At 39.5% G+C, this 26,777-nt stretch overlaps 1 protein-coding gene and 1 long non-coding RNA gene across 2 annotated transcripts in view; one reads left to right on the forward strand and one right to left on the reverse strand.

The window, feature by feature from the left end:
• Nucleotides 1-26,777, reverse strand: part of LOC115372381 (heterogeneous nuclear ribonucleoprotein L-like) — a 66,547-nt gene that overhangs the window by 10,273 nt on the left and 29,497 nt on the right. Inside the window, exons 3-9 of the mRNA XM_030070227.1 lie at nt 25,292-25,401; nt 24,278-24,405; nt 21,763-21,848; nt 21,523-21,619; nt 16,527-16,599; nt 2,696-2,767; nt 1,003-1,220 (exon numbers count right to left, since the gene is read on the reverse strand). Coding sequence (XP_029926087.1) covers nt 1,003-1,220; nt 2,696-2,767; nt 16,527-16,599; nt 21,523-21,619; nt 21,763-21,848; nt 24,278-24,405; nt 25,292-25,401 — 784 coding nt within the window. The remainder of the gene's footprint in view (nt 1-1,002; nt 1,221-2,695; nt 2,768-16,526; nt 16,600-21,522; nt 21,620-21,762; nt 21,849-24,277; nt 24,406-25,291; nt 25,402-26,777) is intronic.
• On the forward strand, nt 675-8,858 carry LOC115372387 (uncharacterized). The gene is made up of 3 exons (XR_003929447.1): nt 675-748; nt 1,022-1,137; nt 8,729-8,858. It is a non-coding gene; the product is annotated as an uncharacterized LOC115372387 (long non-coding RNA).

Here is a 26,777-nt window from a genome sequence, read left to right on the forward strand (position 1 = left end):
TCCTGGCAACCTCCAAACCCAGACTCGTCCATCAGATTGCCAGATGGAAAAGCGTGATTCATCACTCCAGAGAACGCGTCTCCACTGCTCTAGAGGCCAGTGGCGGCGTGCTTTACACCATTGCATCCGACGCTTTGCATTGCACTTGGTGATGTGTGGCTTGGCTGCAGCTGCTCGGCCATGGAAACCCATTCCATGAAGCTCTCTGCGTACTGTACTTGGGCTAATCTGAAGGTCACATGAAGTTTGTAGCTCTGTAGCAATTGACTGTGCAGAAAGTCGGCGACCTCTTTGCACTATGCGCTTCAGCATCCGCTGACCCCTCTCCGTCACTTTACGTGGCCTACCACTTCGTGGCTGAGTTGCTGTTGTTCCCAAACGCTTCCATTTTGTTATAATAGAGCTGACAGTTGACTGTGGAATATTTAGGAGCGAGGAAATTTCACGACTGGATTTGTTGCACAGGTGGCATCCTATGACAGTTCCACGCTGGAATTCACTGAGCTCCTGAGAGCGGCCCATTCTTTCACAAACGTCTTGTTTCACAGTCTGCATGCCTGAGTGCTTGATTTTATACACCTGTGGCCAGGCCAAGTGATTAGGACACCTGATTCTGATCATTTGAATGGGTGAGCGAATACTTTTGGTAATATAGTGTATAACTGCTTGCTTCAGGAAAAGATTAGAAGATATGTTTATACATTGGATTGATATTTCACTAAACATGCACAAATACAACTGTGATCCTGTAAGTTATCCTTATCCCTTTGATCAGATTTTCTCACATATGAAAAACTTAAGCTGTTGATGATTTCATGTGATTTGTAGAACTGTCTGCCCTGCACATGCTGAAATAATGGTGGTGACAGTGAAACAAAGAAAGGATAACAATAATAATTGTAATAGATTCTCTGTGAATACAACTATAGGAACTATACTTGGAACTATACTAGGAATTTCTCTCTCATTTTCTGTCTCTCCCTCTACCACACACAAACACACCTTTTCGATGTTGCCATAGAGGCAAAAGAGGTTGAAGATGCGGGTGCAGTTCATCTTGGATGGATGGAGTCCGCTCACCATGGCTACAGAGCTGGGGGCATGGCCAGAGTACGAGGAGGATGACTGGGGCAGAGGGTAAGAAACCATATCTGGAACATCCAGTGAGCTGAGCTTGTACCTGCTGTTGCCAGGCAGAGGCAGCAGGGGGCACGGTGGACCTGGGGAGAGACAGATGGGACAAAGTGACATTCTCTAGTATTTAAAAGATTATTAGGTAAGATGCTGTGGGCGGGTGTGCAGAGAGAGGTGTTTTAAATGTCTTCTTGAATTTGAATAATTTGTTTATTGGAATGGCATTTACTGGAATAGCTGCTTCTGTCATCTGTAGAATACTTAAATCTAGTTGGAGGAGACAGAGGGGTCCAGCTCCATCCCAGAGCTGCAGAAGGCCTCATACAAGCTGATGTGGCTGGAATTAAAGCATATAACCTGATGAGACTGTTACTGTTATTTATTATATAATCACAAGGCAACCTGCCTATATTTGGATATTTGACTTTTGAAATACATTTGCATATTTTGATCAAATTATACATGTAAGTATTAGTTGTGTCTAGCTGGATTTGTGTGTCAGTAATATACATGTATGAATATAACATGACTCCAGATTTCTTCTCAGCTCAATATCAGTTATGTGGTTATTTTTGATTCCATGTGATGAAACTATTTGTCATTTGAGAGGATTCAGGGAGGGTTTGTAGATACAATATGCAAGGAAAAAGGAATGACACAGCAATTGTGTGGTTTGAGACTGTTACATCTAACATGGCTCACTGCGAGCAGCTCTGTCCAGTCCTGCAGCCGCTGAGCCTCCTGGCCCTCTGTGGCTGCTTCAGCCTCTGCTGATGTGGCTGCTCATGGAATTTTTTCTCATTTTTTTCCTGAACCTTTTACACATCTGTACATAACTGTCTCTTATTGTTACTTTATTACAACTTCCGCTGTTCATTTCATGCCATTATTTAGTTATTTATTTAACTCTGTATTTTACATTTGCATTCATTTTTGATTTAAGAAGGAAACTTTGCTGAGGAAGGAACTGTTTATCTAGGTAATTTGATTATAATGGTTCAGTGTTGCTCTGCACTGTTGCATGTTGCAAATTTTGTTGCATGTTGCAAAAGAAATTACAGTGGTTAACCTGTTTAAACTAAATGCACTGTCTGCTGGTTTATTGTGCTACTTTTCAATAGGCCTGTGCCACTTACTGTATAACTTTGAATATTATAGTGCAAATGAACACCAGGCCATTGCTACCTTTTAAGATTAAAAGCCATAGAAGAGTAAAAACATGCCAGGCTAAAACTGGTATGATGCAAGCAACACAGGTACAACAAATAAAATTGATGATGGATGTGTTAGACTTATGGTTGGTGTGTGAATGATCAAGCATTGACAATAGTCAATCGTACTGGCAGTGCCAAAGGACCCCCAAATCATATTCTGCTTAGGGCCCCATGAAGGCTTGGGCCAGCTCTGCACCTGATTTGCATAATTTGTAATCTATTCCTTCAGCTGGTGTGTGTAAAAGGTTCAAGTTTCACCTGTGAAGTACAGAGACAGTAGGTTAAGTGGCAGCCTTGTGTAAGACAGCGGGTAAAGTTACCAAAGACTCAGTGTGTGTGTGTCTTACCATAGCCGTTATCACTGTAGGATGAGGGGTGTTCTCCTAATATGGCTTGCCTCTGTCGCCCCTTTCCACGGTCTGAAACACACACACATTATGTAATTGCACACAGGGCTGAGTCACTTCTTTGTAAACACGGTTTGCTTCAGAGATATCCTGCATCAGGCTACATCAGTCTCTGTAAAAGTGACTGCTAGTTCCAGACCACGCTAAGAGTAACTCTTGGTGTACACTGCTTTCTAACTGTTTTGTTTTTTTGTTTTGTTTTTTTAGACAAGCAGAACCCTTGGAACTACTTGGAAATTTCTTTTGGGCCACTGAGGAATAACATTACTGCTGACCTTATTCACATTTTGAATACTCATGATTGACATATGTAGTCTATAAAACCAGGTTGAATTTACTTCAACACATTAACTGAGAATGTACATACATCAAACAGTTATCATATTAATTTGTATTCTTGTGAACAACAACTGCAATGACACTGAATTTAGCAGGGAAGTTAGCTGGCTAGATTAGTGGCTAGTAAACTACTAGCTAACTAACATGGCTAGACTCTGATAACAAGCACTAATAGTCCAAGTATATTAAAATATTCTTGAAAGCCATTAGTTTGTAATGTTCCTCAGAGTGAATCTGTAACATAATAAATGTTTATATAATGACAGGGTGGTTGGTCGACCTTTTTTCATGGTGGCCATTTTTTCAAAATGGCCACCATGTGAATGCCTTGAACAACTACTGGACATATACATAAAGAGAGCTGTGGAGAACTCGCCTCTGCCTTGAATGTACCAGGAGAGAGAGAGAGAGAGAGAGGGAGAGAGCGAGAGAGAGAGAGAGAGATTCAAATCTTGCAGCGTGTCAATGTTTGAGATTAGAGAGAACATGTGAAGATTGTCCTAATGGGCGGGACAGCTCAGAGCTCCTTCAGTTCTGGAATAAAACTTCCATCCATAAACAACACAAATTTTTGGTGCCATCATTGCATTTTGTTGTCGCTCTGACCCCTCAAACAGACAATGCAGCTACAGAGCTTGCCATCCAGGTGCACGCTTTGCAAGCAACTGGCCTGAACCGCTTGACAAGTGAAGGGGTGTAGTTGAGGGTCATTCCAACATGGGGAAGCCAGGTCAAGAACTGGACCGTGGCCTGTCCCAAAATGGTCTGGAGCAGGGTTCTAGACTGCAACAAATTTGGATTTTTTTTAAATGTAATTTAAATCATAAAACCATTGGAATGGCATTGGTCAAATGCTCAAATATATATATGTGTGTGTGTGTGTGTGTGTGTGTGTGTGTGTCTGTGTGTGTGTGTATGTATATATACATATACATACACATATATACATATACATACACACATATATAGACACACACACACACACACACATATACATAAACATATAAATATATAAATATATATATATATACATACACTATATTACCAAAAGTATTCGCTCACCCATTCAAATGATCAGAATCAGGTGTCCTAATCACTTGGCCTGGCCACAGGTGTATAAAATCAAGCACTCAGGCATGCAGACTGTGAAACAAGACATTTGTGAAAGAATGGGCCGCTCTCAGGAGCTCAGTGAATTCCAGCGTGGAACTGTCATAGGATGCCACCTGTGCAACAAATCCAGTCGTGAAATTTCCTCGCTCCTAAATATTCCACAGTCAACTGTCAGCTCTATTATAACAAAATGGAAGCGTTTGGGAACAACAGCAACTCAGCCACGAAGTGGTAGGCCACGTAAAGTGACGGAGAGGGGTCAGCGGATGCTGAAGCGCATAGTGCAAAGAGGTCGCCGACTTTCTGCACAGTCAATTGTTACAGAGCTACAAACTTCATGTGACCTTCAGATTAGCCCAAGTACAGTACGCAGAGAGCTTCATGAATGGGTTTCCATGGCCGAGCAGCTGCAGCCAAGCCACACATCACCAAGTGCAATGCAAAGCGTCGGATGCAATGGTGTAAAGCACCAGTGAAGGGAACTTTGAATGCTTCAGGATACCAAAACATTTTGGACAATTCCATGCTCCCAACCTTGTGGGAACAGTTTGGAGCGGGCCCCTTCCTCTTCCAACATGACTGTGCACCAGTGCACAAAGCAAGGTCCATAAAGACATGGATGACAGAGTCTGGTGTGGATGAACTTGACTGGCCTGCACAGAGTCCTGACCTGAACCCGATAGAACACCTTTGGGATGAATTAGAGCGGAGACTGAGAGCCAGGCCTTCTCGACCAACATCAGTGTGTGACCTCACCAATGCGCTTTTGGAAGAATGGTCAAAAATTCCTATAAACACTCTCCTCAACCTTGTGGACAGTCTTCCCAGAAGAGTTGAAGCTGTAATAGCTGCAAAAGGTGGACCGACATCATATTGAACTCTATGGGTTAGGAATGGGATGGCACTTCAGTTCATAGTATGAGTAAAGGCAGGTGAGCGAATACTTTTGGTAATATAGTGTATATCAAGCATTGACAATAGTCAAAAATGTCAGAAAACATGTTTTCACTTTGTCATTATGGGCTTTTTCGTGTAGATTTTTAAAAAAGAAAACTATACTCAAATGGGTTTTAGAATAAGTCTGTAACGTAACAAAATGTGGAAAAAGTGAAGGGGTGTGAATACTTTGTGGTGGCCCTGTATATGGACAGATGGACAGACCAACAACTCAAAAACATGGTGCCTCCAGCCACAGCTGTCACCTGCCCAGAGTGATAAAAATTGGTGGCATCAGTGCCACTGGTGTGAAATGTCAGTCTAGAGCCCTGGTCTGGACGTAGGCGAGTGTAGGATTAGAATGTGGGGGGTGCAGGACAAGAACTTGGTCTGGGGCTACTGCATCTCTTTTGCTATATACTGTTTATGTGTATAAGGTTATATGTTACTTATGTTAAATAACAATAGCACACACAGAAACATACAAATTCTATACATTTTGTAGTAAAGATAGAAGTCAGTAAATATTCCATATTAAGAAATAAACATTTTAATGTTGTTTTATTTAGAAGAAAACAAAGGATACAGGCATTACAACTGAGAAATGAAAGAGACGATACCTGTAATGTGTCAGACAGCAACCTCTTTCTTTCTCTTTTTTCTCCCTCAGCACGAAAGAACATCAACCTGCATTACATTATCATCATAATCATAAAAATATTACTAATATCACTGTTGTCACTGCAGTATTGAAAGACATGTTTCATCCACAGTTAAAACATATACTGCAGAATATATGTTGTGTACAGTACAACGAGGCAGAATGGACAGAAAGAGGGCTTTACAATAAATTATCTTTTGTGCATTCAGACTGGTATGTTCCTTTTCTTCAGATATGTTTTACTGGAAGGTCTGATTCATAATATTGTATTTTTATAGACACATTAAGGAGAAAGAGAGAGGACCAGTGCCATATTACAACAATTATAGGGCTTGACTACCCCATAATTCAGTGGGGATGAAGGTTTTTGTTTGGGGTTTTGAACCAGGCTGAATACAGTACCAGTTCATTACTGGTTCATTTCTGTTGGAGGTATCTTTTTTTTTTTTTTTTTTTCTTTTTACAAGTGGCTAAGTCAGCTGAGTCTACTGAGTCCCACCCCTTCCCCTCCCTGACACCCACCCACACACACCCACACACACCCATACACACACACAGGCACACATGCACGTACAGGCACACACAGACACACACATATCAATGCCCTGGTCAGCAGTTGCATAGAGGAGGTGCTAATGCCTTGCTGTTATGTACTGCACAAACCCATGGCACACACACACACACACACACACACGCACACTCAGAAGCAGGTGGTGAGATGCTACAGCAGTGAAAAATGATAAGGCTTGGAGATTATCCAGACAGCATGATGGCCAGCCACACTGACCTTCACACTACAGGCTAGATGTGTGGACGGTCAGTGGCCATGTTTCACTTGTATGTGCTGTGAACCTTGTTGGTCACTAAGGCAACCAATTCTGGATGACTGCTGTCTCACCCAGTGAAACGTGCTCCGCCACAGTGGTCAGCCCAGTGCCACTCCTAGACATTTGAGGAACCCAAGGCAAAAACTCATTTGGGAGCCCTGAAAGATTTCATTTCTCCCTCTGAACAAACGTCACTTTAGCTCTTTAGGGAATTTTTCGTCAAAGGTCTTGTATTTATTTTTAAAAACATTTGGGTAATTTGATGGTATTTATTATATATGATTTTCAATATATATTACAACAATTGTAAAGAGTATTCTGGTCATTTTTTTACTTTGGAAAAGTTTTTTTTTTTTTTTGAACAATTTTCAATTTATTTGCTAATTTTTTGCCTAATTTTCGAATAAAATGTTTGTAATCTCTGATTACAAGAAGATTTAATGTAGTATAATCACCTGTCACTCTCACTGAGTACTGGATGTATTGGGAGTACAGGGATTTGAGATACTACCCTGTATTAGCCCCTCTACTGGGAAAATGGATGAATTAATTATGCAGAATAGGTGTTTTTCATGATATACCATGTGCCATATACCAATATATGAATATACTTTTTACAGAGAATGGAGTGAACGTGGCATTTAGGACAGGTGTACAGAGTAGACTGCAAATAACATTTAGCATATTCAGAATATATGAATAGTATATAGTTATGAATATAGTGATAAAATATTCAGTGTTTTTTTTTTTTTTTTTTCGCTTTCAGTAGGGACACAGGAAAGACAGGATAGAGAGAGGAGATGACATTCAAGATTCAAGATTCAAAATTTAGTTTACTATCATTTTCCTTAAGCTTAAATCCTTAAATCAGAATCTTCCCTAAAAATGATACCACTAAAAAACAGAGGGAGAAAAAAAAAAAAAAACAGTTATCAACTGTCCACTGAAGTTCATTAAAATGTGCATGTTTCAGTTCAGTGTTGACAACTGATGTCTGTCAACAAGTGACCAGCATTTATGGATGGGAAGGGAATGATCCTGATTGCTTGCAGGTAGAAGCTATTTGGCATGCTGCTGCTCCTGTACCTCTCCCCAGACAGCAAGAAGGAAAACAGACCGTGAGAAGGGTGGTGGGGATAGTTAATCTCCACCAGGAAGGGAGAGGGGCACCAATGATCTTAGAATAGAATGCTTACAATGTCTTTAGTGGTACCCCTGTAAAAGGTGTTGAGGGCTAGAATGAGGAGAATGGCCCTTTTAAGGCTCCAGAGGGGATGGAGCCGCTTTTGGGCCTTCTCAACAATGGCCAAGGCCATGCATTCAGACAGACTCAGGCATTGTGTCAAAAATGCAAGAAATCTCATTCATTTTAAAGGGGAGTAAGGCCTTTTGGCTGCAGTAGTGTGTACCGCAGGTGGTTCTGCAAAAAAACATAAGGGCGCCCGATAAGAAAGTTGAGCCAGATTCAGCTTTTGCCACAACACAACTGGACATCATGCTGTGTGGGCCAACCGCAAACTGACCAAGCAGCTAGTGAGCCACTTTGCACTGTTTGGCACAGTCCTTAAGAACACACGCAGGTACAGTGGTGTGAAAAAGTGTTTGCCCCCTCCCTGATATCTTATTTTTTTGCAGGTTTGTCACACTTAAATGTTTCAGATCATCAAACAAATTTAAATATAAGACAAAGATAACACAAGTAAACACAAAATGCAGTTTTTAAATTAAGGTTTTTATTATTAAGGCGAAAAAAAAATCCAAACCTACATGGCCCTGTGTGAAAAAGTGTTTGCCCCCCCTGTTAAAACATAACTTCACTGTGGTTTTTAGCGCTATTGCAAATCAGTTTAACTTTGTAACTTTTTAGCCAAGTTTAAAAAAGTCTTTCAATGTTGGCACTTTGTGTCATTTATGCTAGTAGCTTTGGGAGTTATAATGTAAGCTCAGTAAGGAAGACAACTTGCGTCATTGAGCTTCTCCCTCACATCATTAGCCTATCATGTGCCAATTTGCCTTGGATTGACTCTCCTCATCCTATCACAGTCTGCCCCATCTTCTCACAGACCCATTTATAATTCTCTCTCTTGTCCCTTTTAGGCACTTCCGTCTAAGGCAGCCTCAGAGAAAGCCAATCAACTTGCCAGTCTTTCTGCTCATATCTCTGTAATCCAATCAGAATCTCTGCCTCTCAGTCATCCAATTGTCTATATTGTCTCCCACCACCACCAAAGTAAAGGCTCCAGCAGGAAGGATACAATCCCCCAATTCTCATTTGCTCAGTAAATATGTTTGCTCTGCAAATCTCTCGTGTATTTTCAAATTATTATATCTTTCCTGATTGAAGTCAAAACATGCCTTCAGCACATAACATCGACAGCAGTGTCTATATATGATTTTATAGGATCCATTTTCTTCTGTTGTTAGCCATTGTTAGCCAATATGCTATGATCTCCTGCCTTTAGTACACCAGCCCGTAAAAATAGCTGGAATAAAAAAAAAAAAAAAAAAAAAAAATGAACAAGCGATTAAGGGGTCTGGAACCAGGCTATCAATCAGTGACAGTGGCAAAACATTTTCTGGAAGAAAATATAGTGCCAAATATCAATGTATTCAGTCAGGGCCAGCAGCTGCTCCATGAAGTTACTACCACAGGCATTTCAGACAAGGACCTAATGAATAATCTTTTGGCAACTGTGCTGGATTCAGCAGGGTCTGGATGTAGATGTAGATGGAAGCATCAAAATAAAACAGCACAGTGTATCAGATACACTGTATCTGACTGTGGGAGGATAGTTGGTTTCCTCTCTGTCCTTGGCTGTGACCTCTGCTGTGGCAAGATAATCTGCAGCAACATGAGCTCTGCCATGCCTGAACACACGCACTCACGCACGCATGCACGCACGCACGTGCACACACAATGTTTACTTAATAGCGGATACTAAGGAGAGGCTTTTTAATATTGGCAAAGGAGGGGAAAGACAGGAGAGAACAGAAGAGGAAAAGGAGGAAGGGGGAGATAAGAGGGATGAGAGAAAATAGATGAGGAAGATGAAAAGAGACGAGAAGAAAGAGAATGAACTGCAGGAAAAGGAGGCAGAAAGGTAGACAATAAAAAGGAGGATAGGAGGAGGAAAGGAGGAAGGATGTACAGAGCAGGAACTGAAGGTAGAAGAAGGGCAAGAAGGGTAGCATGAAGAGGGGAGTGAGATGAAGACAGGAATGAAAAGTGTTTGTGGATGAGAAAGAGAAGCAGAACAGAAAACAGCAGAAGGAGGCGGAGGGGGAGGATGAGGAGATGTGAAGGACAGTTGGCTATGTAGGTGTTGCCATAGTGACATAACATTATGTTAACATCAAGTTACTAGTTATCTAGTCAGCAAAGGTAAATAAAAATGTCATGATATACCAGTATTGAAGATAGCTGTGATATTGATATCATGTTAATATTATTCATATGATAACATTGTGTAAAGAATCAGGTGCCTGTTAAACCATTTCCATTTCTTTCTGTTCTTGCTTTGTCTCCCTCCCCCAATGCCACACACACACACACACACACACACACACACACACACACACACACACACACACACACACACACACACACACACACACACACACACACACACACACACAGAGTCCATACACTGACATACTTACAGACTCTCTCTCCATCTCTCTACACTTGTATTCTGAGTGTAATTCATTTGCCAAAAAAGACACAAACTGCACAATAAACAAAGTTCAAGATGAACTGGACTATTTTCTCGTGCAAGTCTAAGCTCTCTGTGCTGGTCCTCAGTTACAACGGTGGCTGGCAGGAGCCTAAAAGGTATGTGAAGCATGGGGAGTGATCCAGGAGGTGCAGAGATTAGCCAGTTTTTTTAGATGCTGTTGACAGGAAAAATACAGTTAGAAACAGTAATTTGAGTGAAATTATTCCCCATTTACACTTGGTAACTGTATGGGCATTTTAGTTTCAGAGAGTGACACCTGCAGGCAGTTATTTGTTAGCTGAGGGGATGTTCATCTCAATGGCAGGAGGCTAACAGTTAGCATCCAACCAGTATCCACCACCACTACTGTCCTACATAAAAACTAGCTAATGAGTGAAATAATATCACATTTCTCAAAATGGGTGAACAATCCCTTTAAAGACTGTACTTGAGGATCTCTGTGTCTTGTAGTTGGGTACTAAAATTCAGTAAGTATACATTTTAATACATTTTGAGTCATGCAAACACCTGTATTCTCACTAGTGGAGATTGATAAGTTGCATTAATTTTTAATTTAAGTACACAAGATGCAATTAAATTAATAAAATTTTCATGTACAATGTACAACATTGTACAACACTCAGGGGTAATTTATCTCGGGAGAATACACTCTATTGTCAACAATGAATGAAACCTGAATTTGTTTCAGCATTTAACTGCTACTTCATACCCAGTGTCAGAATCCTCCATACAAACTAATCTTTAAAGGATCTTTTCAAGTTTTTCTGTTGCTCAGTGCTGGGCCTTATTTTGTCATCATTTGCCATCATGCTGACTGATCCTAACCAAAACCATGCACCATTTTTTTTTTTAAAAATTATGATAACTTTACTTAACTCACTCACCATAAAACTTAACTCTAAAGGCCAGTGAGTTGGGTTGATGCAATCGCCTTCAAAATTAGACTTTCATTTTCCGCACTGCCATGCTGTCATTCTAGTGTGTCGTGTGTAACCTCTCTCAAGCCAATCCTTACTCAGTTGGAACTCTGATTCTTGCTTGGCCCTTGGTCTCTCTCTCTATTGAGTATGTGGGTACCTTTGAAGTAAAACTAACAAGCTTCAGCATGCCTTTACTGTCCAGTGGTCCATGTATAATATATGAAAACTCCTGGGAGCAGGTATCAAACAGTTTTACTATTTACATATCCCCCAATAAAAACAAGACCAGGCAAGTCTAGTTTGAAGTTCATCCACCAGGTGCAGCTTACACTAACTAATTCATGTTCCTAGAGGCGTCACTGCCTGCTTTCTGTCCGTCTGATCATTTCTGCCTCCCTGCAGAACAGCAGAATTCATCAGCAGCTGTTGCTTACAGTCTGGTCCTGGGAACACAGCCTCCAGAATGCAGCTACTCCATCTTTAACCAGCCTCTGGGAACACACGTTTATACAAACTTTTCAGTTTAGACTGTAGTAACCAGTGTCATCCCTTGACATTTGGTGGCCTTAAGAAATATTCATTTTAGGGCCCTGGTGACCATGAATAGATCGACTAGCGGGGGACTAGCGTCTGAAATGTGTCACTACATTGAGTCAAAAATGGGCCCAATATTTTTTTTTTCCTGTATACATATCTATAAACATTTAAGCAATGCAATAAAATAAGATTATTTTCAGAAATAAATCTGAATTACATTATGTTTGGTATTGTAATAAATAAAATAATACTAAAAAAAAAAAGTTTGCCCCCCCCCAGCGCAAATTTCAAACTCCGCCTATGTCCAAAAGATAAATAAAAGGGGATCTTTTTAGCAATTTTCTTGTATTTTTCATGCCAATTTTAAGTCCCCCTCCACTAAAAATGTGTTTTTCTGTCCCATCTGTTTATGACTTGTATCTATGCAAAGTCACACTTGAGGCACAATAGGATGTTTTTTTCATACTGATGAACAGATTATTTTTAGATGCTTTTTAGGCTCTTAATAAATGACTGGAGACTGGAGACTTCAGAATATATAATTGTATTACTTCTACAAATAGTTTTCTGGTCATTTTCTTGTATATTTGTAATTTTGAGGTAATTTTCCTATTCCTTATTCCTCATCTCCTTTTCCACTATCTTTTTTGAAAGAAATTACGTGAAATCACTCAGATTTCAAAGGGTTAAATGACTGCCTTCAGGCACCTTTCACAAACATTTAAACACCAATCCAGGACCAATCCAGCATCACTGAACCGTTGTTTAAATACATGATTTTAATAATAATAAATGTAGTCTTCTTGTAGCTAATGTTTCAGTGTTTATTTTGTTTTTGTATTTCTGTTTTTTCCTAATTTTCTTTTTTTTGTTGTTGTTGTTAATTTGCTCATCAAAGAAATCAAGATAATTTGCTCAGGTTTTAAAAGGTTAATCAAGCTTTTAAAATAAATAAATAAATAAATTTAAAAAAACAGATTAGCTACCTGGCTTGGCAAACAAACAAACAATAGCTCAAGATAGTAAACTGTAGTATACCAAAAACTGCTGCAAGTGTATTCAGCCATAACTGAATACATCCCTACACACCCATACATACAGGCAAACACACACACACACACACACACACACTCACACGCACACGCACACACCAAACAGTTAACTGGATGAAATTACAACTTACCTCTTGTCCACTCAACCTAACATCCACATAGGTTTTCATACATAAGGGGTCAGTCAGTTATTCAGTCAGTTAGTAAGGGTCATATGGTTTTTGGAGTGGTCTGGTTAGAAAAAAAAAAAAGTAGTGCACGTAATAATTGGGAACGTTTTTGAGACAGGTGGCCCTCTGGACAAAGAGAAAATTGAATAAAATGGACTGCTGTGCTAGAAAGTGCATTTTTGGTACTTCTGAAGTTTTTTGGCCGTTACAGTTGGCCTGATGTCCTGCTCAAGGAGAGAGTAGTTACTCTGAAGTGGTAGAATAGACTGGGCTTTGGTAGAATCAATGGGCATGTCATCAATAGGGGATAATGCACACTGGGTAGTTAATGCCACATTTCATTTGACATTGCTGGGCTATACTTGGCTTTACCATCTTTGCCCTCATGTAGCTGAAATCAGTGAATTGCCACTCCCAGCTCTAGTTTAGCAGTATGTTTTCAGCCCACTGTGGAAACCTGAGAAATCTTTGACAACACACTCAAATTAGAGTTTAATAATTTGTCTAGTCAAAAATCACGTTATAAATACATATATTTCAAAAAACAATTTGGGAACACACTGGATTATTTTTGCGCCTTGTCTTTGAAGAAGACCTGTGGCATCATGGTAGCTCAACTGGCTAAGACACTATGTACTAGTTCAAATTGGGGTGAGGACTGCATATGACGCCCCACTCTCTCTCTCTCTCTCTCTCCCATTCGGCTACTGTGAAACAGAAGCAATATGCTTCAGCATATAAAAAGGAGCTCAGAGTCCTCTTTGTGTCCATGCAATGTGCCTCCATAACAACCTTAAATAAACATGTTTATTTAGCAAATGTTCCATCTGTTGGCAGCATTGAGGTCAGTTCACTTTATCCTCAATTATTTCTTGAATAATTGAGAGAAAGAAAATTAAAACAAGCCCTTGGTTATGAATCCGTTTTCAACACATTAACTATAAAGACATTGAAACATCTGAAAGAACAGATTTTCTAATTCAGGAAATTATGATTTTTTTTTTTTTTACCTGACTGAATTAAGAATGAACTGACACCAACCCTGATCTCATCACACAAATGAAGAATTTTCAAAAGAATATTTAGCAGCACACCACATAAAATACAAAGTGTGACATTTGAAGCAGTCTGCTATATAGGATTGTGCACAGATGTAGAGGAATTTCCATATCTATAAACTTGGTCCATGTTTAAAGGACTACACCAAAGATTTTGAATGTTTGGCCTGTTAACTACCGTTTACCCACATTTTACATTGCAACAAACCATTTGGCAAATCATGAGAGGGTGCTTAAGATTTTTTACTAAGAATTTTTGCTTGAAACACCCACCTTATAATGTTCTGTTTCTGCGGCTAATCACCATTCATAAACCACAGAACTGATAATTGGCTGTGAAAAGCAGAGAGACAGAGAGACCGTTTCACTTTGGCCAATTTCAAGTCATCAAAACTCAACAGTGCTGCTGCTATTAGGAAAACTAATGTGGACAACTTTATTGCAGTAATGGAATACTGGTTGTGCCTGAATGTTCATTTTCATATCCTAGTGAAATAAATGGAAACCAATGGCTGGATAAAAAGGAATAAAAATGATATTGGAGTTCTAAAATACATCTGCTTGCTTTGGGAAAAGATTAGCAGAAATATGAAGTATATAAAATTTGTAGATATTAGGGTAAACATAAAAAAAAATCACTGGTATGGTCCTTTAAATGGGACCTTTGTGACTAATATGTTTAATTTTAAGTGAATGTAATAACAAATTTCAACAAATGTTTGTGCTATGAATATTTACCAACCAAATTATACCAATACAATCAACACATTCTTGGAAAACATGTGAAACACAGATCTGTGCACAAGCCCAACTACCTAATCAGCTAAAATCAGATAAAGTGAACTGTAGAATAGGTCAAAGAGATACAGAGCAGAGAGCACTGAGGTCCTCCAGACAGACGTGCATGTTTAAAAAAAAAACCCCGAAACAAACAAAAACAAAACAAGGAATAGGCTTATAAGCAGAACGTAGGGTTATGAGGTCCTCCAAACAGAGGTGGCGCTGTGGCCAGCTGGGCATGTTGAAGCAGCGGCTGCATGGTGGTGAGGAGTAGTGCGATCCCTCTCTTTCTCCATCCCTTTTTGTCCCTTTCTCTCTCTCTCTCTCTCTGGGTTGGAGAAGGTGAAGATGGAAGAAAGTTGCCGTGCAGAGTCAGCCTGACGTCCATCCCTCTTTCATTTTCTGTTTTCTTTCTTTCTCTCTTTCTCTCTCTCTCTCTCTCTATTTTCTCTCTCTCCCCAGGATGGCAGAGGTGCAGGCTTGTGAGAGGCTGGTGATTGGCAGGTGTGAGAGTGTGTTGATTGGAGAAGGAGAGACAGTGGGAGGAGTCTCGGTGTGATGGAGGTCTGCAGTCCAGATTGTTAAGGGCAACAGCCTTAATCCGAGGCTGAAAAACTGACCCATTATGGCTAGATTTGGACATACTGTAGTTTCACAAAAGATTCTGCCTTTGTGGGAAAATTACACTTCTCAGCAGGCAGAGTGAAAATAGAGTCCTAATTTCCAGGAAGGTCCCCAAAAGCAATATTATCAGGCCGTGCAAAAGAAGCAGGGTTCAGCAAACAGTCTAAAGGCCTATTCACACTGAGTTTGATGTGAATAAATGACACGAAAGAGTCAAATAAGAGTCAAAAAAGATTATGTTTGCAGCAAAACTGTTCACACCGAGTCCAACAATGAATTTTGGTTACTGTCAAAGAATGTCAGGCTAGCTAAATGAATCAAACCTTCTTTTGGCACTACACAAACAAAATGAAATGAAGTTGGCTTGCTAGCAATGCAGCCATCACTCGACTACAGTTGGTAAAGCTACAGAAACTACACAGTAAATTCAAACTGACAGTTTTCAGTAGAAACTCACCATCACTGACTCCCATTTTGTCAGCAGCTGGTTGCCATATTAGTTCTTTTTATTCTGATTATTTGTAAAGTTATGCTTTTATCATACAGTTCTCTATTCTTGGAGACCAAGGATATTAACAGCTGCATATGATGGACACATGGCCGAAAGCCAATCTGATTGGTCAGTGAGTCTTCTTTCAGGCTCCAAAAAATGTTTCAGACTCGGTGTGAAGGATTTCATAGAGATGAATTTCTGTTTAAAATCTTGTCATGTGTGTGTGTTTTTTTTGCACCGAAAATTCGAGCTTACTGTGATTACGCCTGATACTAAAACATAATCTGACTTTGGTAAGAGGAAACTTGAGGAAGTGTACATCAGAAAAGAATGACTCAGTGTCTCAATGTGAAGGCACCTTTGGGAAACCCAGCGCTGGGTGTGGGAGCCAGAGACACAGAGACAGAGAGAGACAATTTTGGAGAGAGAGGTAAAGGTATAGAGAGAGAGAGAGAGTGTGAGAGAGAGAGAGAGAGAGAGAGAGGTAGAGAGGTAGAGGTAGAGAGAGAGAGAGTATGTCTTACCTCGTCGGACCAAGTAAGGTTTAGTGTAGTCCCAGCTCTCATTATCGTTCCTAATCACATTCAGACGGGTGGGCTGTTGAAGCATGAAGAGTGATGCAGTCAAATACATGACAGATTGCATAGTTGCACTTTGAATTGTCCAACATACGGCATCTGATCTGTGCCTGGTTGTCCACCATTTAATGAAACACAGATAGAAAGTGGTTTTCTGAGGGTCAGCAAAAATGACCAGAGTCACCTCATTTAGAATGATGGATTACATTTGTCGATGCAGCAGTATGTCTCTGCAAGTTCATTTTAGGGCCTTATTTTAATTCTGCTGCATCTTAGGGCACAGTCAGTGAGGGCATATAAAGACTCACTTGCTGCATTAGTTCATCTGAGTGCAGTCTTGCCCTATACACTATGTGTAAACTGGCTGGGTGTAGTGGAATATATTAGAGGGGTTTGGAGATTAATGTCAGAGGAATAAATAAATAAATCAAGTAGATCTGCATTTCATTTTCTCTTAAATATAGTAACAAATATAACTAATGAAATAAAAAATGCAATCCCTTGGTACAACTGCTCTGCCAGGTGATCCCTCCTCTGTCATGCGCTGCATATCAAGTTGGCCTGCTATACTATTGCCACATTCAGTTCAGCTTCTGTCTGCCTTACTCCTTGTAATGTCTCCTCTGACAAGTCATGTTGGTACCCTGGGCTATATCATGCAAAGCACAGCATGCCATGAACATACTGACTTACTGTATTGTAATGTGCCATCTGACTGGTCCAAGCAACACATTTTCAGCAGGACAAATGTTCACTTCACTACAGCTCTTGCCCTTAACAACACATTACTGAATGTATGTTGCTGCTGATTTGCTGGCAAAATGTGGAGCATAATAAGCCATGTGCGTAACTGAACTCCTAACAACAACCTGTCCACAGCTGCAGCGCCCTGGAAAGCTGCAGGAATGGCAGAATTCACCAAGTATAAGAGCCCCATGGACAATGTCATTGTCCATGGGGCTCTTATCACAACAATTTTTTTTTTTTTTTTTTAACTCAAATATCAACCTCATTGCACACAAGCAAAAGAAATACTACCTGAACAGGCAAAGTGTGTTTGCAGGTCACCAAAATACCAAATCATCATAGTGTGGTGCACCCACAAAAATAGGGCCCATTATGTATTTCTGAAAATAATGGGATGTTATGACTTTGTGAGGTACAATTAAGATATACATATATATACAGTATACAGTTTAGCAGGATATATCTTTACTTTCCTGTGGTACAATGGCACAAAGTTTGATTGTTTCTGTTTGCTGAAGGGTGTCATCGTGCCATTCCTTTCCTAGCAGTAAACTATGTTGCTGCCTCCTCCTGGATATATGTGCTATCTACCTACCTATCTGTAGGAACAACCCATCTTGGAGGAAGCAGAACTTCCCCCATCAAACCAATCCATCCCTAGCAGCCGAGACAAATAAAAGGTGCCCTTATCACTTTTTCGGAGCCTAAGGTCTCTAACACCTTCACTCTCCACATAAAGCTAGACTGGCACTCGTCAGTTACGGCCTGTAAAACATCTTTGAATAAACATTCTCAACAACACTTTGGTTCCAACTAGCCATTAGCATCAAGCTTCAGTAAGATTGCTAGTCAGGATCAAAAACCTTCTCACCAAATGGACACAGATAACACTTCCCAAGCCTCAGTACAAGGTTTCACACATTGGGCAAGGCCATTGTGTGTCACCACCAAATAAACAACCTAGCATTCTTTGGTTAATGAAGAACAGCCAAAAACTTACATGACTGACCTGCAAAATAAGACACTTAACCCCCCCAGGTCACAGTTACACACACAGTCATAGTAAACTACTGGACAGTGCTCTTCTTGTTTACATGTAATACATGTAATGTAATGAAAATGAGACCAACTTAATTCCAATTATTTAAGTTTGGCATTGTTTAACAGATACTGCATCCTGCCTAAAGAGGAGACCGCCCATGTGGTACTTTTTGCCATCAATTTGACACGAAGGGACAGCCCCAAAGTTAGCAGATAACTGAAACAGATTTGATTGGCCATGCAGTCCCATCCGGAAAGGTTCCCCTCACAATGGGTTAAAACCACCAAGTACCTGAGAATCAACAGAGAGAATACGGAAAACACATTTAAGATGGGAGAGAGCTCACACTAACTTAAGAGTGAACTTAAACGCATAGCGCACAAAACAGGCGAGCACACTTAACATCACTTAATATGTGAGCATATGTGAGAGCGTATACGCAACATGAGTGCATACGGAACATCAGAGCAGCGTTACTGTGAACCTGCACTCCAGAGCCCGCTGATCATCCAGACCTGCGCTCCATTAGTATCCGTCATTAGTATCAGTATCCGTCCGAGGAAGAGAGATCCATGCCAACGCAAACTCCGTCGCCAGACTCCATTCCTTGTCTCCTCCCACATTCCCTGCTACAATCCGGCCTTCTCCTGTCAGCCAACCTTTGCCGCCACTCTGCCACCCCACAAGAAGTTATCCCCAGGCATAAGCAAGTGTCTATTCAGCACACTTTGCTTAGGTTCCTCTGGGCCCGTATTCCCAAAACATTTTAAGGCTAAAAGTAGCTCCTAACTTGGGGTTGCAATGGCCAAGCTCACTATATACCATCGAGGCAATATGTGATAAAGATTTGGGTGCAGAGCCTCCTCCTAATAAATGGACTTATAATAAAAGTTTACAAGTTAATATAATTTGATGATGTGTATCAAAGTTCAGTATTGCATTTGTTAATTTTCCATACGCTAAATAGATTGAATGATCGAGAGTAATACATTGTAATCTCAAGTATTTACAGATAGGTGGCTCATAGGTTACCTGTTGCAGTTTGGCGCTTAAACTCTGTAATCTCTGTCCTTGCCTGAGACTGAAGTGCTGGTGATGAGTAGGAAAGCTGTATTGATCTTAAGAGATATCTGTTCCCATGCTTCTTTTTTGCATCTTGATGTCACCCGTGCTCCCTTTAATGATATCCTTCCTCTGATGCATAAGTTGTGCAAGAAGGAGCTGTTCCTGCATCCAGTTTGGCCTTTGCTTTCGTTTGGAGGGCACAGCTTCAAATTATCAGCCATGGTCCCTGTAGTATCTAGATAATACTTGAAAGGCTGCTTATATACATATTTTTTAATTGTTTAACAGGGTACAGATGCATAAGCGGCTGCTGGCTGTTAGCTAAACATGTGCTTGATTGGCCTTTATATTTTTCTTTGTTTCATGTTTAATCAGAGAAAGCTACATGTTTTATTTTTAGATCTTTATTTAAATGTTCCAAGAGCATCATAATACCTCTTTCTGTAGTATTTCTAAGATAATATCACACACAAAGACCCATTCCCTATCAACCAATCACTGCAGGTATAGTAAGTCAAATTGCTCCTGAAAGATGACATCATCCATAGCAACAGGGTTGACCCCGCCTCTTTGTCTTAGCTTAAGAGTTTTCTAAGTTCCTTAGTAAAAGCTTTGTGAATAGCTTTTAAGAGGCAACTCTTAGTTAGGAGGTTTTAGTGACATTTAAGAGTACTCTTAGTGGTAAGATAAGATGTTTTGTGAATACGGGCCCTGGTGTTCATTTAATCCATAGCGCTTATCCATAATTGGCTCACGTTCTTGTAATACAGTTTTAAATATATAATTCTAATAATGGTTAAGAATTGTAAAATTTTCTGGTAACTGACTATTTTTTTTTAACAATTGTCTGGTAATTATTTGAATTGTTTGCTAATTGTCTGGCTATTTTCTGGTGAATTTTATTTTAGTTTATTTTAAAGATTATTTTTGGGCATTTCTGCTTTATTAAACATTCACGGTATAGAGAAACAGACATGCTGACATGCAGCAAAGGGCCTGGGCTGGATACTAAACCAAGCCAATATTAAGGTCTTTATGCATGGGATGAATAAACAACATGAAAATGTGAAATACTCGCCAGTGAATATTTTCATATCTTTGCCATATTTATACCGACAAAGATATGAATTTACGACAGCTTATGTCCTTTTAATCGCAGCTGCTGCTGTGAACAGAGATGCTGAACACAGGTCTGGCTCAGTTCACAGTGAAACAGGTGAGCATGAGAGACAGAAAGGTTGGGAGCTGATCAATCAGTGTAGATACAGTTCAAAACACATGAAGCCCACAGCGAGATATTTGTGTTTATGGCAAAGACCCCACATGGGTCTTACAGTTCAGATTTTACTTTGTGATTGGTTAATGCCTTTATTCACTGTGTGAAAGCTAAGAAACATAAATCTCATTCCTAAAAAAATTACACCACTCATTCAACATGTAATATTCACCTTCTGTTTGAACGTACACATGTAAACCAATTCCAAAAAATACCTTTAATATTACATGTTGTGTGTCCTACACTGTGAGTCACCACATCACCCCAATTTTCTAGTAATTTCTTACTTTTTTTTTTTTGATAATTTTCTTGCCATTTTCTTGTAATTTTTAACAAATATATCTAATATTGCAGTTTTCTGTTCATTTTTGGCAACTTTTTACAATTTTGTTTTACTAATTTATTGCTCTTTTTTAAAAACAATTTCTTGCTTTTTTTTTTTTTTTTTTTTTTTTTTTTAATAATTTCTTGCTAAATTTTGGGTCATTTTGAGCCAATTTGCTCATGGCCTTTTCTCCCAGGTTTTTGACGGAAATCAAGATAATTAGTTTTAAAGAATTAAATATATTATATGCAAAATTTTATGGAATTTATAGCTTTGTGTATTATCATGCAAAACAATCTAACTTCTTAGAGCACGAAATAAGGACTACATCCCACAGAAGCATGTTAATATACATGGTACTGGCCTTCTGACTATGATTGCAGCACATCAATGCCAATAACCACAACATAGTTTGACCCTGAACTTGTCATTGGTGAAGTGTGTGAGTGTGTGTATGTGTGGGTGTGTGTATGTGTGTGTGTCGTACCCTTGCATATTCAATCTTAAGTGTGCAGCAACCAGCATAGATGTCTGCTCCATTCAGAGCAGCTTTGGCCTTCTGGGCACATTGGACCGACTCAAATCTGAGAGGTCGGTGTTAAGGAAAGGAAACAACACACACTTGCACAGAAACATACACATGCACACAGGCGCATATTTGCATTCACAAGCGCACACACACACACACACACACACACAGGCACGCATGTGTGCAGTGTAAGGATACTCCACCATGGCCTGGATTCCATTGCGTTTGAAGATGACAATTCTCAGCACGCTGCCCATGGGGTTACACACTGTGTACAGAACATCCTACAGACAAAAACAAAACAAAACAACAACAACAACAACCACCAAAATCAAATTTACATTAGAATTCTCAGTCTCATTTAACAGTCTCAAGTTACAATAGGGTCTTAAAAAAAACATTGTTAAAGGGATGGTTCACCCATTTTGAAATTTTTCATATTATTCCACATATGCATTTGCTTTATCAGTAGTATATCAGGCTACTCACACACACACACACACACACACACACACACACACACACACACACACATCCCCTACTGAGAATGACCTTTACAAAGTGAGCATGGGAGATCAATACCTTATCATTATTGTGAATTTTATTACAATAAAGACAGTGTCATAAAATATAGTTTTATGCAGAGGACAACAGATAATAAAAAAGGTTAATAAAAAAGAGGATATAGCAAGTGTCATCCTCTTCTATATATACATGTACATATTTCTGTATTAATTGTTGTATTGTTTTGTAGGATTAATGCACATATTTAGACATAATGAACGTAAATAAAGTATTGATAGATAGATATATTTACTTTATTGATCCCTATATAAAAATATATATTTAAAATATAATATATATTTAATTCTTCTATTTAGAATTTGAGCAACTGCAACTGACCCAGTTTCCTCTCAGGGATTAGTAACGAATTTCTGACTCTGGTTCTGATAACTTGGCAGGGCTATGGAGCACCAAACCTGACTTACACAAATAAATGAAAAAAGTAAGGGAACAAATAAATAAATTGCATAAGGACATTGAGAAATAAATCAATAAATGTGTAAATGATTTAGTTCGGTATTATTTATTGCATATTTTATTTTTACTTCATTATTACACTCCTTGTCCGGTGTTTTCTGTCAACTAGGCAGTGTTGAGCAAGCTACTTGGAAAATGTAGTGAGCTAACAGTTACTCTGCATTAAATGAAGCTTCACTACACTGAAACTATCCTCCAGATAATGTAGCAAGCTAAGCTAAGCTAAGCTAAGCTAAGTGACATCAAAGCTACTTTTTTTTTTTTTTTACATCGAACCAACTTCATTCCAAGTCATTGCTATCTTAGTGATCAATAAATCTGTCAGTCAAACAGAGAGTCAGGCAAAAAATGTTCAGTTCAATAGTTGATTAAACTGTGCTCTCTCTGCTTTTACTGCTACAAAACATGGAAACAAAAACAAACAACATGCTTCCCATAATAACAAAAAGCAGGTAGTGCGTATATACTAATGTGGGGGAAGTGTGCATGTATGTTAGTGTGTGTGTGTATGTGTGCACACCTGTGTTTGCATGAAGTTTCTGCCTCTGTGTTCGAAAGTTTTTTCCTTATTAGTGGATACAGAGGCCAGGCATCCTGATCTTTCTTACAGCAGCTGCTTGTTCACGCGACACACGTGCTCGTGTCCCGCTGCAGCAGACAATTAGGACAGGTACGCGGCGTCAAACAGAAGAGCGGCTGTCGGCTACACGTACAGGTCCATGAGCGGCGGTGACGTCACCCACTGCTCCCGATCTATGTCAGATGTCAAACCGCAGCAAATGCTCCATTGCGTTTAAGGTTGAGAAATGCCTGGGAACTACCGCGCTATTTGATCAGTGAAATAGTTTCACAACTTAAAAGTTATTTGATTTGGAAAACAGTGGCGTTACGACCACGCTACTGACAAATGTAGTTAAACTAGTAACGTCACCACTTGTAACGCCGCTACTGCCCAACACTGCAACTAGGTGATGTGAAATTGATCAACCAATCATGAATCTGTGACACTTAATGAAGGTTTGACTGGCATCCCCATAATTTATATATTTACAAATGGATCCTGTCACTGGAAAATAAATCCTGAATTGATAGGAAAAGATGAAACAAATAATATCTAATTAAATTATTTACACATTTACAGGTTTTCTTTTCCACCCAAATATTTCACTTATTTATTAATTTCTTTATGCTTTAGTCCAAGTAAGTGAGGTTTGGCCCCCAAGTAAGCCAGGTTTGGTCCCCTAAGTTCTAACCCTCCAGTGGAATTCCACAGACTTGTAAAATCTAGGCCAAGGGACACACAAGCTATTCTGGTGGCTCTTGGTAGTCCAACATCTTACAGTACATGTTTTTCCCTTTAATTTCTCACCTGTCTATATGTGTCATTCCTTTCCTGCTTTAGGCTTACAGTGTGTTGGCTGTTTCTGCAACAGGCATGGCTTATGCAGGGCCGGGTCTAGCCAGGCATGTATGAGGGGGCAGCCACAAATGTTGAGGGGGCATTGTGCTCCAGCACCTTTTACCATGTCTAACTGAATATATTTTGGGGGATTTAGTTTGAGGGGGCACAACATTTATTTGAGGGGGCCAGGCCCCCTCTTGCCCCTGCGTAGACCCGGCCCTGGGCTTATGCATACTGTCTTAGGGAATGATCAAATTGGTCTGCATTTACCGTAGTTATAGGGTAGAGGGGGTTCTGTATAGACAGCAGGAGGACCTTGTTACCACTGTTGGGGTTGTCAGCGTTGGTTGGTCTGGTGATTCTCTTGGATGTAGAGTAGTTAAAATAGGCCTGCTGTCCTGATAGATAGATAGATAGATAGATAGATAGATAGATAGAGAGATCGATCATTGGACAATCATTTAAAATCTAAAAAATAAGAGGCTCATTGTACAGTCACACACATCGAAAGTCAGCTTGCCTGTTTTACCTAGAGTAGTTTACTTTCCAGCTAAACAAAGTATCCAAATAAGATCACAACATCCAGATGTAGCCAAGACATCCTTTTCGCGTTTGTGCAAAACGACGTAATTACAGAATGACAGAAATTATGGCTTGTTACCGCTTTTCCAGTAGAACACCATTTTGTGTCAATGCTAAGGCAACTAGTTAAAGTTGCGCTAAGCGATCTTCTGACTACTTGAGGATGATGAAAGCACAAACTCTGCTTGTTTGTTTGTTTGTTTTTTTTTGACAAAAATCAGGTTGCACATTTTAGTCGGCATGATTTCTGCTGGAATACTTGGATTATTTTGTCTCTGAACATCAAGTGGAAAATGTGGTGAATATACAGACTTTCAGCTACAAGGTAAGCTGCCTTGGATGAGCTGGATGTCACTGCAGTGCTGATTTATGAGGCACTTGTATGACTGATCTGAAATTTGGATGCACTGACCCGCAGAATGTGCAGTTTCAGATATTTTACAGATATTTGGAAAGCTCAAACCAGACAATAACAACAGGCTGGTCATAAATTATTTGGTGGAAAAAGACCTACAATGACACCTCTCACATTTGCAAGGAGTCATTTTTCTGCACAAAAAAGCAAGTAAATTTGCTTAAAGTAGTGTTAAATTGTGCTCTGTATGAATCAAAATCATGTCAGACAATGTTTTACTGATGGGTGGTTTAAAAAAAAAATCCTATAAATAAATAATCTTCACAATGAAAAGCCTATAATCAAACCTGCAATGTATACAGGCTCACTGGCTCCACAGGACACACAGCGGTCAGCACTCTCTACTGCTGAGAACTCCACCAGGGCCTGGCGCTTGAATGGCATCATCATCACATAGCTGGAACACACACATCCAAAAATTAAATACAATTGTTATTCACATTTAGCAGACACTTTTATCCAAAGCAACGTACATATGAGATTTTTATTCACCACAAGCAAACATCAGTTCAGGAGAGAACAACGACATCAAGTGCCATAAGCTCTGGTTCCGGTCCAAAGGACAGAGGAGCTACAAGGCAGTGTAAGGAGGTAATGTATAGAGTGCATGATGTGCATAGAGGAAGGGAGAAAGCATAGAGGCAGATTTTTTTGTACAAGTAGTTGTGCTGCATGCTCAGACAGGTATGGTCTGATTATCCTGATGTTGTACAGGGCAATCGGCATGAGCGAGCCACGGAAACCACATGTTCCCTAAATGTCAGTTGGTCGTCAATCATGACAATTCAATTCAAATTCAATTCAAATAAAATTTGAATTGAATTTGAAAAATTGAATTTGACAAATTGAATTGGAAAAAAAAATCGGACACCCAAGTTTCTGGCAGATTTTGTGGGCCACAAAAATTAGACACAGGAGAAGTGCCATCGCCATACTATTTTGGTTTAGTTTATTAGTTTATTAATTTATTTGACAGTGACTATGCACCACACAATAGTAGAGACATAGTTAGCTAATTAGCTAATTTGCATCCATAGTCCATTGACAGGAAAACATTAAAACAACAATGAGCAAACTTTACAAAAAAGCATGTCACATTAATATCACTTTCAGAACAAATTGAGAGCAACTGCTCTATCAGCATTTGTGAAGTGGTGTGATGATAACTACCTGGACCTTAACGTGACAAAAACTAAGGTTCGAAGCTGGTGCACAAACTGGGACCCCTCCAATTACCAAATGACCGCCCTACCTCCTAAGCCTTGCTGCCCACCCAAATATATCAAAATTTAACGGGTTGATTGGCATAAAATTTGGTGAGCACATTTATTCTCTCCCAAGAAAATATTTACACATAGATGCAAAGACTTCCATCATCCAGCTCCTTGACTTTTCCTAAATATTCTTTCTCCACTTATTAGCATTGTAAGAATCACAAAAATGTTAAAAATACAACATGCAGTTATCCCTCAAGAGACACCAGATGGCACACTAATCAGTTGTTTTCTCATATTCAATATTTCATATCATTGTACTATTAATTAATTACAGTTGACTTTATGAGTAGTTATGAAAAAGCAATAATACTGAACATGTCCAGATAATAATTGTAGGCCATGAAAAAAGTCTGCTGGGAAAAAAAGACATTTATACAGCCTAACATTAATGTAACTTATAGTACACAAATGTACTTCTTTTTTTAAGTAAAATATTTGCACCCACACACATACACACACCTAAAGGTACCTAAAACTGGGCCTAAGATTGTTCACA

This window comes from Myripristis murdjan, chromosome 15 (genome assembly GCF_902150065.1).
Source record: "Myripristis murdjan chromosome 15, fMyrMur1.1, whole genome shotgun sequence".
NCBI lineage: Eukaryota > Metazoa > Chordata > Actinopteri > Holocentriformes > Holocentridae > Myripristis > Myripristis murdjan.